Consider the following 16,221-nt stretch of genomic DNA (forward strand, 5'->3'; position numbering starts at 1 on the left):
TCCTGTAAGTGCCAAAATCATTTGGAAAAGGGCTTAATTGCTTTAGGTGCACAAAACTCTATACATTCTCCCTCCCCTGAAAAGGAGCTGGCGCCCCAGAGAAAAGCTGATTATTAGCCTCTCCTGTTTCCAGCATGAGGTTTTAACACCTCCATGTGTGCAGTCTGCCCCATATTTACTTTTACGACCATTTGTCCTGTAGCTCCTTGGAAGAAAAACCAAAGCATCTATACATTGCATTTTTGAACAGCATGTACATTCTGCTGGGGAGGAGGGAAAAGGGAAGGAGGCAGGGAAGCGAGCTGTAGGACCCCAGGAAAAGATGCTTATTTGGCAAGTCAGCTGCTGTTTCACACTCCTCTATGTGCAAGAGAGTAGATTTGTAATTTCATTAATTACAGTTATTACTGGAGCCATGTCCCCTCCAGTGTAAATACCATAAATTACCAAACACATGCAGCTGTAAATTTCAACACTCTTCTCTGGTGTTGGGATTAGCAGACCTGATCTAGTGGAATACAAGAAGATGTGAGCAAAATATAACTAAAGGGCCTTGCAAGCTGTTTTGGCTATGAAGGCTGGCATCGACGGGCAGGGCGGCAGGGCAGGGAGCCATTCACAGGATCACGTATCAGTATTCTTAAACAACACAGGAGGTTTCTGAGAAAAGCTTCAAGGCTGTTTTACACAGACCAAGAAAAGAGGGGAAGGTGTTTACACATGAATATATTGAGCAAACACCTGGGGCTGGATTTTGAGTGGACGATATTACTTTTAATTGGTTTGCCGCTAAGCAGATTGCAACCCAAGAACGTCATCAGGCAGTGAGCAGTGGGAAAGAAAAGTGAGAAACATGATGCTCCTTGCGTTCTTGGTAGGTCTCCCCAAATGCAGCTTTTGCTGTTACTCTTGGCTTTTGCTAGCCTTAGCACAGGAGGGCTGTTTCCACATTTTGGACACAGTGTGAAACTGAGAGGGGGGAAAAAAGCTGAATCTTGCTCTTTCAGTCTCAGAAAGCAATTGCCAGAAATGAGGAGAGAGTGCATTTTCAAGTACTGACAAAATCCATTTGTAGCAGATCTGTAAGAATTTTGTAACAGCTGCACTAAAGGCCCCATTGTGCTACAAGCAAATTCAATGGCAAAACACTAACGCTTATTACACAGCCAGAAGGATCTCTCCCACAAGAACCAGCCACACACAAATTAGTGCTTGTTGATGTAATCAAATAATAAATGCCAAAATTGAATAGATTAGGGAACTCGGAGCAAGAGGGACAAAACTCCTATCAGATGAGATGCTGCACTGCGGCGAGAGCTCTGGCAAATGAGCACGGTCTGCACCACAACGAACAGTCGTGGGGCTGCGTTTGGTACGGGGGGCCACCGATCTCACGGTGTCCTTGTGGGTGTGTTCTGGTGTCGTGGCACCTGGCTCTGGGGAAGGGAATCGAAATACACAGCAGGACACACAGCAAGGGGCGCTAAAGAGCCTCTGGGCTTGTCTCACGGGTGCAGTATCTGCTCGTGGGGGGACCTGGAGCGTCGGTGTGGAAGCTCTGGATGGAAAGGGGTCCCTTTGGGGTGCTGGCCCGTCTCTCCGGGCCTCGTTGAGGGGCAGGGACAGCACGCCTGGCTGAAATAAAGAGGGCTGCGCTTTGTTTGACAGGAGCGGGTTAGGCTTTTTGACCAGAGATGCTCTACTTATCCTCACATTTTGGGCTGGGGTACGCACCATAGGAGGTGCAGAGGGCGGCATGAGCGGCGTCTGGGGCAAGCTGGATGGAAAAGGAGTGAATGTGTGCTGGTGGGTGTGTTGGTGCTGATGCGTGTGTTGGTGCTGGTGAAACTCCGCTCTCAGCAGCGGCACCGGGCCAAGTGAGGCAGCGGCCCGGTCCGAACTCTGAACCAAAAACCGGTTGTTCAGCTCTTGCCTGAGCAGTTCGTGATCTAGAGGAGAGAGAGAGAGAAAAAAAAAAGACACAGAGGCCCGTGGGCCTGTGAGTACCACAAAGACGGAGGAGAAAGAGTCAATATTCACCTGGCATTCCCTGTTTCTGCAGGTCATGCTGTGGTGGTTTTCTACGTGAGGACTCATTGGTGGAGGTAAGAGAGATGCCTGTGACAAAGTACCAATCAGAATCCCCGAATGAGGCTGGCAATACATGATTGGTTGGTTGAATGATATCAACAGGCTGGTATCTAAAGACAAGAGAGAACACCATGAGTCATCACAGCAGAAAACATCACGGGGGGTCAGCAACATCCGCCCGCGCCCCCCGCCCGCCCCCCGCGCTGCTCCCGCGGGACGCTCCAGCTCCCCGGCACCTGGCGGGCACCGCACCTGCTGGACAGGGCACCTGCTGGACAGGGCACCTGTTGGACAGGGCACCTGGCGGGCACCGCACCTGCTGGACAGGGCACCTGCTGGACAGGGCACCTGTTGGACAGGGCACCTGGCGGGCACCATACCTGCTGGACAGGGCACCTGTTGGACAGGGCACCTGCTGGACACGGCACCTGCTGGACAGGGCACCTGGCGGGCACCGCACCTGCTGGACAGGGCACCTGCTGGACACGGCACCTGTTGGACAGGGCACCTGCTGGACAGGGCACCTGGCGGGCACCGCACCTGCTGGACAGGGCACCTGTTGGACAGGGCACCTGTTGGACAGGGCACTTGGCGGGCACCGCACCTGCTGGACAGGGCACCTGCTGGACAGGGCACCTGTTGGACAGGGCACCTGCTGGACACGGCACCTGCTGGACAGGGCACCTGCTGGACAGGGCACCTGTTGGACAGGGCACCTGGCGGGCACCATACCTGCTGGACAGGGCACCTGTTGGACAGGGCACCTGCTGGACACGGCACCTGCTGGACAGGGCACCTGTTGGACAGGGCACCTGCTGGACAGGGCACCGAGGCGTCTCCGGGAGCCAGCCTCGGCGGTGGGCTGGTCTCGCGGCATGGCGGCAGGACCTTCCCGCACCAGCAAGATGCTGGGGAGCACCCTCGAGGACAAGGGCTCGCCTTAGAATGAGTCATACCCACCTGTTTCCTCTGGAGCTTTGCATACACATACACTGAAAATGGACGGTGGGCCTAACATGTTGCGTTACACTCTAACATATACATACTTAAGGCATACATTTTTGACAAGATCTACAATGCAATGAGAGAACCATGGATTTGAGTGGCTGGAAACTACCTGCTCAGACGGCCATTCCTCAACAGATCCCTGTGCCATCCCCGCCTTCTCAGCCCCAGGACACGCACACAGTGACCAAGAACATCCATCCTACAAACCGAAGCCTTCTCTGCAAATAACGTTTTTGTTTGTTTGGTTTGGTTTGGTTTTTTAGATCTTCAATACTAAGCAGTCCTTCCCTCAATTTCTAACAAGATATGACTGGCATTGCTTTCCCTGCCTCCAGGCTTTTCTCCTATGAGAAAATACGGGTGAGGAACCAGTGGGAAGAGCAGAAACACTGAACTGGTTCACAATCTCATGAAGGCTGCAGTGGCTACAGAGAATAAATTGTTTCACCATATGACACATGGCATCTTCTCAGCATTTTCCTCTATAAGAACCAAGTAGCACAGATCTGAATGTGGTTTAGGGCAGTGGAAGACACCAGCACTTTAGAAATGATGTGACTGAGGTCATTAAGGACAAATGTCCACTTCCCCATAAATGTCTGCTGGTTTCAGTTAAATCCATCTGTGCTTTGACCCAGCCTGTTGGATGTTTTGAGAGCTGAGAACGTCTGTCAGCAGCTGTGGGCGACACACGCCATTCCCGACTGACCCATTCGCTACTCAGCTCACATGAACTTTTTTAGCGTAACACTCCTTTTAAACTACAGCACCGAATATAAAGGGGCAAAAGAAGACATGTGCTCTAAAGTTTTATTTCACGTTCTGCAGGCATTTCTTAAATTTTTTAGAGTGACATTGGAAATGTCTAAATCAATCACTTTCTGAAGCGACATGGTTAAGATCTTTAAAAACAGGCACTCTGATGGGGAATTTAAGAGCCTCTATTACCTCTTCCATCCTATTGAAAGTCACTTCTGAAAGCAAATTTTGGGTGCCTAAGTAATTTGCTTTCCAGTAAGAAACGTACTCCTAAGAGCAGGTCCTGCATACTGCTACAATCTTTATAATAATTCATACAAAAGCAGAAAGTGCATATGCTTGTGATACCAAAGCCTAAGGCACTGGAAAAAAATAGTCTGTAATGGGTTCTACTTGGAGCAAGCAAACAAGAAAAAAACCCCTAGGGTGAAAGCACTGAGGTCCAAAACCTAACCTCTTTAGAGAATATGAGTATGATTTCATACGTGCGTGTGTGTGTTTCCGCATTTAAATCTGGCATGGCTCAAAGAAACTGAATCCTTCTGTTAGCATCAAGATAATCCACTTTTCTGGAGGGAGAGATAAAAGCGAGTTGGCAGCTCTGAGTGCTCTGATATCCAGTTTCTTTAAGAGACTGGAGGCCAGGCTGCTGGATTCGCAGCCGCTGCAGCCCGCAGCCCTGCTCCACAGCTTCGGCCCTTCTCAGGACAAGAAAGGCCTGCAGGCATTTGGAGAAGCGCTGTGGCACCCCAGAGGCTGCCCGAGAGCACGGATGGGGCTGCTGAGAAATGACCCAGTTCTGTGAGGGGCTCTGGGCAATGTCAGCGCAGGAACTGAGCTCCTGTGCCTACCAGCGGCGGCTCGTCCCATGGGCCCGGCCGTGTAAAAACACCACCGGGGCAGAGTAACTGAGCAGCCCTTTGAATGCCCAAACACTACTGCTCTGTGTGCGCACCGGAGGCGGGGACGGCAGAAAGAGCTCAGTCCTGCTGATGTTGCCAGGTACCCTCACGTTCAGAAGAGAAGACACGGAGATCGCTCTTTCCTCTGCGTATCCTACACCAGGGCCAGGCTTGGTGCCCTTGCGTAGAGCGCAACAGCCCCCACAAGGGTTGCTCCTAAGTTACTTGTATAAGCCTTAGGGTTTCAAAGGGAAGAAAAGTCACCAGAAGTGCATTCTTGTTATTCAGAGACCTTCATTTGTACCATCAGTGAGCTCTGAGCTCTGCTTCTCTTCTTGGTAATAGTGATAATTTTGCCAAAGTAAATCTAAAGAAAGAGTGCATTCTCCTTCGAAGCAGGAGGAAAAAAAGACGACAAAAAGAAGACTTCAAAGGGCCATACCCTCTTTGATGGCGTTTCGAAGCTGGTGGCTATTACTGTGAGCACACACGCCCTCGAACAGCACAGCAGCCACGATGCTGGCGGCAGCTGGATCCCAGCTCTTCAGGGCGCTCAGCAATATTGTTTGCTTTTAAGAAACTTTCATGTGAATGACAACAGAAGCTCCTGGCTATGCAGCGCTCTGTATCGATTTTATGATGTGCCAGCTTGCAGGCATTTCATATAATGCAGACAAGAGGCATTTCACTGTCTGCAGGGTTAGACACCCAGACCTTTCCCTCCACTAACTTAGGCTTCTCCTGCTTAAATTGCAGGAGAAATCCTTTTAGTAGGAGCAAGTCTTACCATTTCCTGGCAAGCTGTTGAATGTGAATAGGTCACTTGATCTTGCACCTCCTGAATTTAATGGTGAAAACATACTGGCTTTCAGTGACTGCAATACCACGCTTTTAGTGAGCACATTGCTATTTCCTCTCGCAATGCTTTCAAAGTCTCCATCACAGCAGCCCTTTGCCTCGAACAGGGGGAGCAATGAATAGGTCTCCCACAGCGCTGCCAACATCTCTCCAGCCATGTGGTTGAAATTCTAGATGGTGCCAGGGCCCCTGAAAGCTGGCGGCTTTGGCCTATGTGGTCCTGCTTCTGGCTGGGAACCCACAGCACTTCTGTCTATCATCATTTGAGAGCTCACTTTGGACCAATTCACGTTGTTCTTTCATTGAAAGAAACAGTTATAAATATTGGGACATTATTTAGCTCCTGGAAATAAAAAACGGGACGCAACGTCATGAGATTTTTCAGCAGCAAATCTGACCTCTCCTTATTCCTTTAAGCGGCTTCACAGGAAACAGAGGGCGCGTTTTTTTGCAAAAAGCTTGTCCTGTTTAATCCCTGCTGAGTTATATGTGGAGTCAAATGCCAGATCAAAAGGAGGCCCCGGCAAGTGAATGTTGCAGGGAAGTCTCCAGCTGCCAGGGTGTCCTCCAGGGACAGCTGCAGGCTAATGGATAGGCTATATACAGGGCATTTAGGGCAGAAGTGGCAACAGAATGGGGTCCGAGGTGGACAAAGGAAACCTTTTAAAAAGATGCAGAGACGGTGAGAGCTGAAGAGCAGAGCTCGTCCGCTGAGCCGTCTCTGCCTTGCACAGGAAGGCCAAGCGGCTGCGGATGCGGGCGCCTGCGCTGCCGCGGGTCCCTGCGCTGCCGCGGGTCCCTGCGCTGCCGCGGGTCCCTGCGCTGCCGCGGGTCCCGCTCCGCCCCAGGACCGGCCGCTCGCCCAGGATCAGAGCGCGGACAGAGGTGGGGGCTGAGTTCTCGCTCAGTTAGCACAGCCCTCTGGGGCAATTAGGAGCAGTTTCTTCATGTCAGTTCTAACACTGGCAGCTTTCATTTGAGTGGGGAGAAAGAAGTGGAGAATGGCAATTTGTACATCAGCCCTTTGCTGACCGAAAAAATGTCTGATGACTGTGGAACGCCACACTTGAGAACTCATGCCCTGAAAAGACTTTTTTCCAGAAAAATTTGTTTCATAGACTTCTCTAGGAAGCTGCAGTGCTCCTTCTACAATCTCTCACCTGGTAAAGCAGGTCCAGGTCTCCTACCAGTTTCCCGAGCACCCTCCCAGCTCCAGCGCGCGCTGCCCGCACAGCGGTCCACGTCACTGTATGTCACCTCCCACCAGCCAGCCCGTCCCTCAACACCCTCCAGCGCATGCAGGACAGATCAGCCCCGGAAGAAGAAGGGAACCTACCCGCAGGGTGACCTGGTATCACGAGGCTGTTGGTAGGTAACGCTGGTGGAGGTGGCAGCGTGGGTGGGGTGGCAAACATGGCTGGATGGTGCTGGTGTTGGGTCTGCGATCTGAGAGAGAAGTGCGAGGTAGCAAGATTAGAGATGGAGAGGGGCAGAGCTGGGCCGGAGGAATGGTGCGGAGGAATCTGGGGAGAGAGGTGTTTCGGGAGGCTGATGCTCGCTGCGCTGCTGGCACTGCTGCTCCGGCTGCGGAGAGAGATGGGGAGAGGGGAGACAGAGACAGCGTGCGTTACAATACAAGACCGAAACAGTGCAAGAAATGGGCTACCAGAAACAACACGACTACGTAACACTGATCTCCCCAGGCTTATGTTTTTGTTTTTCTTAACGACACCGGAGACAGAAATGGATCTTAATGAACTTCTCCACCAGGGCAGGGTGGGGGGCTCTGGAGCGACGCTGCTCTGGTGGCCGAGCAAGCCGCGACGCTCGGAGCCGCCCGCGAGGTGCGGACGAGGGCCGCGGAAGGCAGGCTCTGCACGTTTATTTAGGACGCGCCTGTCCCTGTGACCACACAACACAATTCCTTAATTCCTTCTTTTTTTGACTCTGGGTGCAGAGAGTTGCGCAGTGTGAGTGACCTGGGGACCAAGCTGTATCTGCTCTGTGTGCTGTGTAGTTATATTCACACAATCCTGCAAACTCCTGCCATGTTAATAAATTATTCTCATAATAACCCTGTATTTCAAATATTTTTCTATTATTATTACTCCACTGCAAGTGATCTAAGTTTTGTGAGGTGAAAGGCAACATCGCTGCAGTTATTATTTAGAGTAATTCCCACAATACCAGTATTTCTTGTAATTTAAATCTTCGAGATAGCTTGAATAGTTTGAAATATTATTGATCATTTATACTGTGGTGGCATTCGCAGGGTAAAATCACAGGAGAGGTGAAGTATGCAGGATACCATGAAACACACATTAATGGTGGCTCTCTGTATTCATATTTTGACCCTCATGCAGCCAGGTATTATGTTTTAAATCAGTCTTCTAATCTTGTTTAACAAGCTTAATTGTGGTTCGGGAGGTAGGGCATGTTTTCTGTACCAGCAAAAAGATTCTACAAGTTCCAGTTGACTGGCTAAACTCTTCTCTCCAGAAACTCTTTCTGTACCATTTTCATCCATCCTGCTTATTGGATGGAGGCAATTTGAACAGCGAAACTAATCCTCCTGCCACACCTGACCATGAGCTCTCAGCCTACGTGAAGTCCTGTCCTAGGGACACAGCAGTTTTTGATACAGAAATCCCTCTTCTGATGCTGGTGAACCAACAAAACTGTGATAACCATCAACAAACCTTCTACTTCACTTGAAGTTTTACTGAATATGAAACAAAGGAATTTCTCAAACTCCAACCACCTTAAATTTCTAAGGCAAGAACTGGCTGGCGCAGAAAAAACAGTGCAAAACTCCGCAGAAAGCAGAGCTAAAAGAACTTTACCCCACAGTTACACATGCCCTTCTCCCAGAGGTGGAACATTTATCACCATGTTCCAAACGCAGCTACCCACCATGGCTGGAAACTCCAGCCTGGGAGGTCAGCACAAAAACTCCAATAACCAAGACATGAAGCACCTTACACAGACAGTAAGAGTCTCACCTCCCAGCAATTCCTACCCCTTTTGAAACAAGTTTTGTCCCGGGAGCAGCGTCAGGATGACACAAGTGTCCGTTTCCCATACCTGATATTGTTGAGTCCGTTGTGGGCCACCTGGTGATGCACCTGGTAATTGAGAGGCGGAGGGATGTGACTCGGGGGCTGCGTGCGAAGCTCAGGGATTAACTGAGGCTGCGACTGCGGCCGAGGCTGCGGCTGCGACTGCGGCCGAGGCTGCGGCTGCGGCGTGAGCCGTGGCGGTGCTGGTGCTGAGATCACTGGCTCCTTCTTCAGGAGTGGGCTTGCTCTGGCGCTTGACGTGGGCGCTGAGGAAGTAGAAGTCACAACGGCAGCTACCGGCTGGGGGCTGGGGATGGGCAGGGCGAAGGGCACGTCGGTGCTCAGCTCCCTGCTCCGCTCTAGCCCAGACACCTTTGGGACATTGGCTGCTTTCGCTTCTGGCTTGTCATTCAAGGTGGGACCTTATGGAGGAACGAGAAAAGAACAAAGCGCACGCTGTAAGGCCTGCGTTTGCTTCTCTGCTTGGTAGAACACACGCCTGAGAAAAAACAACTCATGTTTCAGCTTGCGGGAGCATCGTGGGAGCACTGCTGCTACAAGGTGGATATGTGTTTGTCTGTCTGTCCTTGACTGGCCAGCCTACAGGACTTGTTAGCACGTAAGAGACATAGCTCTCATTAAATGAATGCACACTACAAAGAACACAGAGCTTTGTGACTTCAGAGCCTGGCCCAGGCTGCCCAGGGGATTGTGGAGTCTCCTTCTGTGCAGACATTCCAACCCGCCTGGACACCTTCCTGTGTAACCTCATCTGGGTGTTCCTGCTCCATGGGGGGATTGCACTGGATGAGCTTTCCAGGGCCCTTCAACCCCTGGCACTCTGGGATCCTGTGACTCTACAGTACAACAGGAGGGTGAATGTGTCTCAAGTTGCTGCTACAGTATTTCCTGCTCTATGTAATTTTTAAGGCTGATAATGAACTCATGAACGCAAGCCTGATCATTAAGACATTTCATTTTCTCAATGCTCTTTCCAGGTAATCTACATTGTGTTTAGGCTCAACTCCAGCTCACACTGTGCCCCAAGCACTGATCGCTAACGATAACCCCGCTGGCTCCCGGGGAGGAGGCTCCGGGGCTGCTCCCGCAGCGGGACGGGTCACCCCGCAGTGGCACTGCCGCTCCCCGGCCGCACACTCCTGTGGAAGAACAGGACGGAGAAGGCTTGAAAAATCCAGTGAGAAGTGCGACAAGCACCAACTGCAGCCCTGCTCCCCGCGAATGTCATACACACCTGTACGCACAGCATTTCACAACTACCAGGAACACTACAACCTTGCAAAATGCACTGACAGTGAGAATTCCATATGGACTTACTCCTTCTATGATGCCAAGTATTTATTTTTTTCTAAAATAAACTAAACAAAGCAGCCCAAAGGTTTAAAAGGCTAGAAAGGAAAACCAGAGGAAAGGAGAGCTATTTCCGTTCAAGCAGTTTCCAAAAGGTCAATGACAACTGAAAGGACCAACATGAACATGATTAACTCGCACCGTAAATCCCTTTTCAACATAATCTGTGTATCCTTGAGTGCACATATATCTGCAATTACACGAAAAGCTATTCCTGGGTTATGAGAACTAGTGTTGTCCGTGTGTTTCACATGCACACACCCTGCTGTGCACACACGGCACTTCTATCTGACTTCCAGGATACACGGTTTTATTATCCACCAGAACGTGTTGGGGGCTGTTTGCATTTAGCTGGTTTGCAGACATGCAAGAGACGCTGCCCCCACTCCTTAACGTGCTCCCAACATCCTCACAAACTGATTCCACCTTTGAAATTTTCCCATCTCTTCAAAGGACCGAGCCAGTTCCTGATGTAGGAGGTGTCAAAATAACAAAACCTGCACACCACGAGCTAATTCTGGCCATGCAGATGCTCTCCCCAGGCGCTGTGAACGCAGCCCGTGCGAGGCCAGCGCCCTCAGTACCGCAGCTTCGGCGTCTTCACCGCCACCGCGCGGGCACTGGCCGTGAGCGGGACAGCGATGAGCCGGCTGCAGCGCACCAGCCCTCCTTCTGTACAGAAACCGCCCACCTGGCCACGGCATCTTCCGTGGGACAAAAGCAGCTCCCCACACTGCTGCTGGCTCGGCCTGCGCCCTCGGCGTCACACCATCTCACCATTCCCTCCCTCAGTCAGTAACCAACCAACCAACCAACCAACCAACCAACCAACCAACCAACCAACCACTACATGTAAATTTAGAATGTGAAGAGAACAAATAGAAACACATGAACTATATTTATCAGTCGAAGATGTCTGAGGGCTTGTGGTCTCAAACCCGCAAATAACAGGAACAGAACTTCCAACCAGCAGTGCTTTGGCTGGCAAATACAGTCAGACCTACTTTCCAGCACCTTATACATCTTTACAGGTTTGACACAATGTCTGGAGGTCCTAAATTATTCCTCACAACGAACATAAGGCAAACTCGCATGTCAGAAAATTCCTTTTTCAAATATGAGCTCATGCATCACAGGTGCCCTGGTTTTGAGACATAACTGGACTTGGTTCCAATGGTATCTAGAGTCACAAAGAATTTATTTGTAAAATCAAATTCTCATTGCTCTTGTGCACCATTATGTTTTATAATGTTACCTATGTTTGTAAATTTTCCTCAGATTTCTTTACTAACAACTGAAAAATCGTGACCGATCAGTCAAGGCAGCGGCGCCCACCCGCGCTCCTGCAGGGGAGCGCTCAGCGCCAGAGCGCGCTGCTCGTCAGCAGCCGCCCATCCAAAGCAACTGAGCTTCCTTCTTGACCACAGGTTTCCTCAGAGCCTGTGAGCTCTGCCCGTCCAACAGGTCTCCTCCTACAGCATTAAACTTGACATCGTGGAATTACAGGCAATGCAGGCTAATGGTGTATATTCAAAATACACTGGCACCACAGAAGTTAGTTGAGTAAAAAGACAATTAGATCTAAACCAAACTGATAACGTCCTGCATTAAAAGCAGCTGTTTGACCAGTTTTATGTACAACTATTGATTCCCCGCGGTTTCAGCATTAGTTCTTATTTGCAATTTTCTCACAGCAGAAGCTCAGCTCCCTTGCTGGCTGAGCTGACCAGCCAGCCTGGTTGTGTTAGTACCAGGGGTACTGAGTAACTTCTGCTGCCAACCTGCATCTCTCAGGTTGCAATACTGAAATGGTTTTGTGTTTAATTCTTGACAACGACAAAAATACCCAGATGCTTTCCCCTGGCTCTCTGGAAAAGCTACAGGCACAAGTGTGAGCATCTTCTCTCCCTTTGTAGCCACAGTGACCAAGAGCAGCAGCACTGAGAAGGGAAAGATACGGTGTGAGTTCACAGGAGAGCATGGAGAAGCATATGGGAGACGGAAAAATCCCCAGGCCTTCTCAGCCGCCATGCAGCAAAGTCGGTGGATGCATCCCGGCACTCCGGTGACCTGGCTGCCGTGCAGGACGAGAGGGGAGCTGCTTCGCGCGGCTCGGTGAGGGGACCACACGTGACCAAAGGACAAGCCATGGAGAGACATGACAGCGTGACAGGGACGCCAGGCGCCGCCACCCGCCTGATGTTTGAAAGCAAACCTGAAAAGGAAGCTTTTCTCACTTCTAGGTGATTCACTTAAGTCTATGGTGAAACAGATTTGGACCAAACGTAAGGCAGATGCTCGAATGGAAATGCAGCTCATCCATACATCTCACTGTTCCAGGGAACACAGAAGTCAATTCTAAGCAAAGACTTAAGACCCTTCACTTCAGGCAGCTCCACGGAGAACCGTCCACGACCTACACACCGACACCGACCAGCATACGTGTCCTGGTTGCTTTCTTCCCTTTCATGCTTTTCCACCAACACTTATCATACCTGTTCAGCGTCTATTTCCAGCATCCAGTCACTGTCTAACCATACTCCAGAGGTCTCCAGAAACCTGACAATTTCGAGACCGTTTTCCCTGTGCAACCAAAGAAATGATGAATTTTGAAGGCTATAATTACCTGGTTTCCTGGGTACTTAACAAGATCTTTATCATGATACTTATCACGAAAATCTCCAGTTTAAGACTTTCCATTCAAATGAAAGTCTCTGAACTACCTTCCCTGAAATCCCTCAGAAAATTGATTTTAAGGAGTTCAACGAGACTTGGCCCACTCTGATCTGCAGTTTCTCTGCAGGATCCCTGGACGCCTCCCCGCGGGAACCGCACTCTCGTGTGCCCGAGTCCCTTCCGCTGACCAGGCTGACTGCTGGCCACGCAAATACCCCAGGGAAAGAAACCAAGTATTCCCTTTTCTGCAAGGTGGATCGGGTTTCCTTGAGATCCTTTCATAGGCTTCAGTACTTCGGCTCCTAATCTAGTCCTTCAGAGCCGAGTGACGCGGAGAGCTGAGCACAACCGCCCCAACAAAAGCACAGACCCACAAGACCACACCACAACGTTCCAGAGGCAAAAATGTGTTTATTTTTACCAAGTCCCAGAGTAATTTTCATGCTTAATGACACCAGGCTGAGCCAATTTGCCCAAGACTTGACAGTCAGCTCCAATAATTCAGCCTTAATGGAACCTGAGTGCACGTCAGTTCAGCTCGTCCCCCCGCAGGAAACGCGACATTCGCAACGCGTGGCGCTGCAGCCGCGCCGGGGAGGCGGCACCACACCTGCCCTCCAGACAGGGACGCGGTCTGGGCCTCCTGGGGACGAAGGATGGCTGGTGTGAGACAGAGAAGGGACTGCTCTAACAAGAAAAACAAAACCAACCTGGGATTAGCAGTTCTTGCCTCCTTGATCAACTCATTTGTCATTTGGAGTGTTGCAAAATTTCAGCCTCCCTGTGCCACGGGCTACATCACATTCCAATTTAACCAGATAAAGATGAATACTTTTAACGCCTCTTAGAAGCACAGAGAGCTTCAGCTACTGCTGATGGAAATTGGTAGAAACAAGAGCTAAGCCTAGGGAAACCCCGAAGTCAATTACAGTTGATTTTGCTGTAAAATGTGTTTTTCAGGAGGAGTTACCTGAACCTGAGAGACCACGAGCATGGATACAATATGAAACCTCAGTGAATTCAAAATGTGTGGCTGGAATAAACACGCACTGCCCATCCCCACGGCTGCAGAGGGTGACATGCTTGTCAGCGTGTAACTACACACCATTGCAGGCTAAATACAATACAGCAAGCCCTAGACACAAATTAGACCTTTCTGTTACAGGAATTTGCTTTCAAGCTGATTAGGAGTAGCTCAAGTGCAAGGAATGAAACACGTAAGGCTGCTCTGAGAACTCCAATAAGCAGTCACTGTGTTATACAAACAGTACTTAGGGCAACAGCGGTTCCAGCCCTGCCTCTTGCTCTTTGCAAGCTGCTGGTTGCTGCTGAAAGAGACTGTCAACACATGTACAACGTGATTGAAAATAATCTAATCTTGCCTGCACGCCTTTCCTTTGTCTCTTGAAAAAAAAGTGGAGTCATTCAGATGTCTTTCTGCAGTCTCCCTTGTTTTATTCAAACGGCAAGGGTGATGGGGCGATGCGAGAAGGAAATTCCTCTCCTACATCCATCAATGACATCTTTACCAGTGGCAATTACCCAAGAAACACAACAACCACCAGCTGCAGCCTCTCTATCCGCCCCGCGCACGTCCTCGGGAGCAGGCGGCGCCCAGGCTGGCTGTGCCGAGCCCCGCGCCACGTCGGGACTCCGGCAGGAAACTCCGCGGAAGCATCGCCAGGGGACGACAGGGACACGCGAGACGCGGACTATTGCAGAGATGAGTTTTGAACCGTTAGCAATGAGAACAGACAAACGTGATCTTACAGACGTAGGTCAAAACGAAGAAACAACTAAAGGAGAGTATTCCATGAACTTCAGCAAACTTCTTTCTTTTTAATGGAGCTTTTATAGTGCTGCATAGAGCACTGTGGACATGCAACATATATAAGCTCAAGGGAGAATAAAGTATTTTGCACTGGCAATGACAGCGCTGATGCTGGCAGAGTGCCTACGAGTGAAAATCAATATTTAAGTGCTAATTCTTTATCCTCAGCTGGCTTTTGCTTTTATATGGATGGCTTTTTCATTGCATTTCAGGAGGGTAGCACTATCTAAGACATTAAACGATTAACTGGGTCTGCAAAGGTGAGGCAAGCAGAGCTACAACACAGAGGCTATCCAACACATGGGGCACCTGTTTCCTCCACCCATTTTAATGCAAATCAGCTTAAGACAGAAAGGCTTGGGACTTGCACGTGAAACCACTGTCTGCAAGGCTCCACGATGTTTAATGGGAACCATTTTTAACATCAATGCAAAGCAAAGGCCAAATTTCCATCATGACAGTGGCAAACTGCTCACATTAGCTCACGTCAGGAGCTGTTCTTCCGTGCTCCCAGAACATCCTACATGGGCCCCTCACGGATCTTCCACAAACGACTGCGGTTTTTCCCACAAAGTAAGATGAGCCTAAACGCGAACCACCCGCCTGGCTGTGAGCCCGCGCGGGGACAGCCGGGCCGTGTCCCCAGCGCCCGGCTCCGCCGCGGCCGCGCGCGGAGACCCTCCCGCAGCCCCGTCACCCCGTTCACTTGTGCGGAGCTGTCTGTCACGTCAAACCGTCCTGCCGCAATCCCAACCACCCTCCGAGCAGCTGCCACTATCAATTACTCTCCCTGACAGCCCTGACTATCAGGAAGAGAACTGGAGCGAGCACTTGCCAGTTTTAATAAACTATGTTGCCCAAGTCATTTAACATGCTAGATTGCTGGATGCTGGGGCTGTAACGAGCCTTCAGCTTTTCAACCTAGAAGAAAGCAATAGTGGCAAAAAGCTGTCAGCTTGGTCCTCAGAATTAACTTCCAAGGGTGTCTTTCCCCCAGACTTCTGCTTTCTGAAGCACCCAAGTTTAAAAGTAAAATATCTTCAAGTCATTTTCATAATGTCACGACACGGAAGGCATCTCACACCTTCAGCACAAAGCCAGCGGCTCCCGAGCGACGCGCTGCCCCGCGGCAGGATCCGCGCTGGGAGCGCAGAGCGCCGCTGGCTCGGGGGCCGCGGGGCCTGTCCCCTGGGCTGTCCCCAGCGCTGGCGACGCAGCACCAGGACGTCCTGAGCGCCTCCGGGGCTCCGTGCTCACCGCTCCGGCCTGCCCCTTACACCCTCCTGCTCCTCACACCCTCCTGCTCCTCACGCCCTCCTGCTCCTTATGCCCTCCTGCTCCTCACACCCTCCTGCTCCTCACACCCTCCTGCTCCTCACACCCTCCTGCTCCTCACACCCTCCTGCTCCTCACACCCTCCTGCTCCTCACACCCTCCTGCTCCTCACACCCTCCTGCTCCTCACACCCTCCTGCTCCTTATGCCCTCCTGCTCCTCACACCCTCCTGCTCCTCACACCCTCCTGCTCCTCACACCCTCCTGCTCCTTATGCCCTCCTGCTCCTCACACCCTCCTGCTCCTTATGCCCTCCTGCTCCTCACACCCTCCTGCTCCTCACACCCTCCTGCTCCTCACACCCTCCTGCTCCTCACACCCTCTGTACGACT

At 50.8% G+C, this 16,221-nt stretch overlaps 1 protein-coding gene across 5 annotated transcripts in view; it reads right to left on the reverse strand.

The window, feature by feature from the left end:
* LOC308047151 (autism susceptibility gene 2 protein homolog) overlaps positions 1-16,221 on the reverse strand; it is a 62,434-nt gene that overhangs the window by 18,904 nt on the left and 27,309 nt on the right. For 3 of the 5 annotated variants that reach the window (XM_080355437.1, XM_080355440.1, XM_080355436.1), the window contains exons 3-5: positions 8,703-9,099; positions 6,955-7,202; positions 1,714-1,949 (exon numbers count right to left, since the gene is read on the reverse strand). In XM_080355437.1, coding sequence (XP_080211563.1) covers positions 1,714-1,949; positions 6,955-7,202; positions 8,703-9,099 — 881 coding nt within the window. Of the gene's footprint in view, positions 1-1,713; positions 1,950-2,040; positions 2,202-6,954; positions 7,203-8,702; positions 9,100-16,221 lie in introns of all 5 variants that reach the window. The other 2 variants (XM_080355438.1, XM_080355439.1) reach the window with 2 other exon arrangements.

Source organism: Nesoenas mayeri (assembly GCF_963082525.1).
Source record: "Nesoenas mayeri genome assembly, chromosome: 17".
Lineage (NCBI taxonomy): Eukaryota > Metazoa > Chordata > Aves > Columbiformes > Columbidae > Nesoenas > Nesoenas mayeri.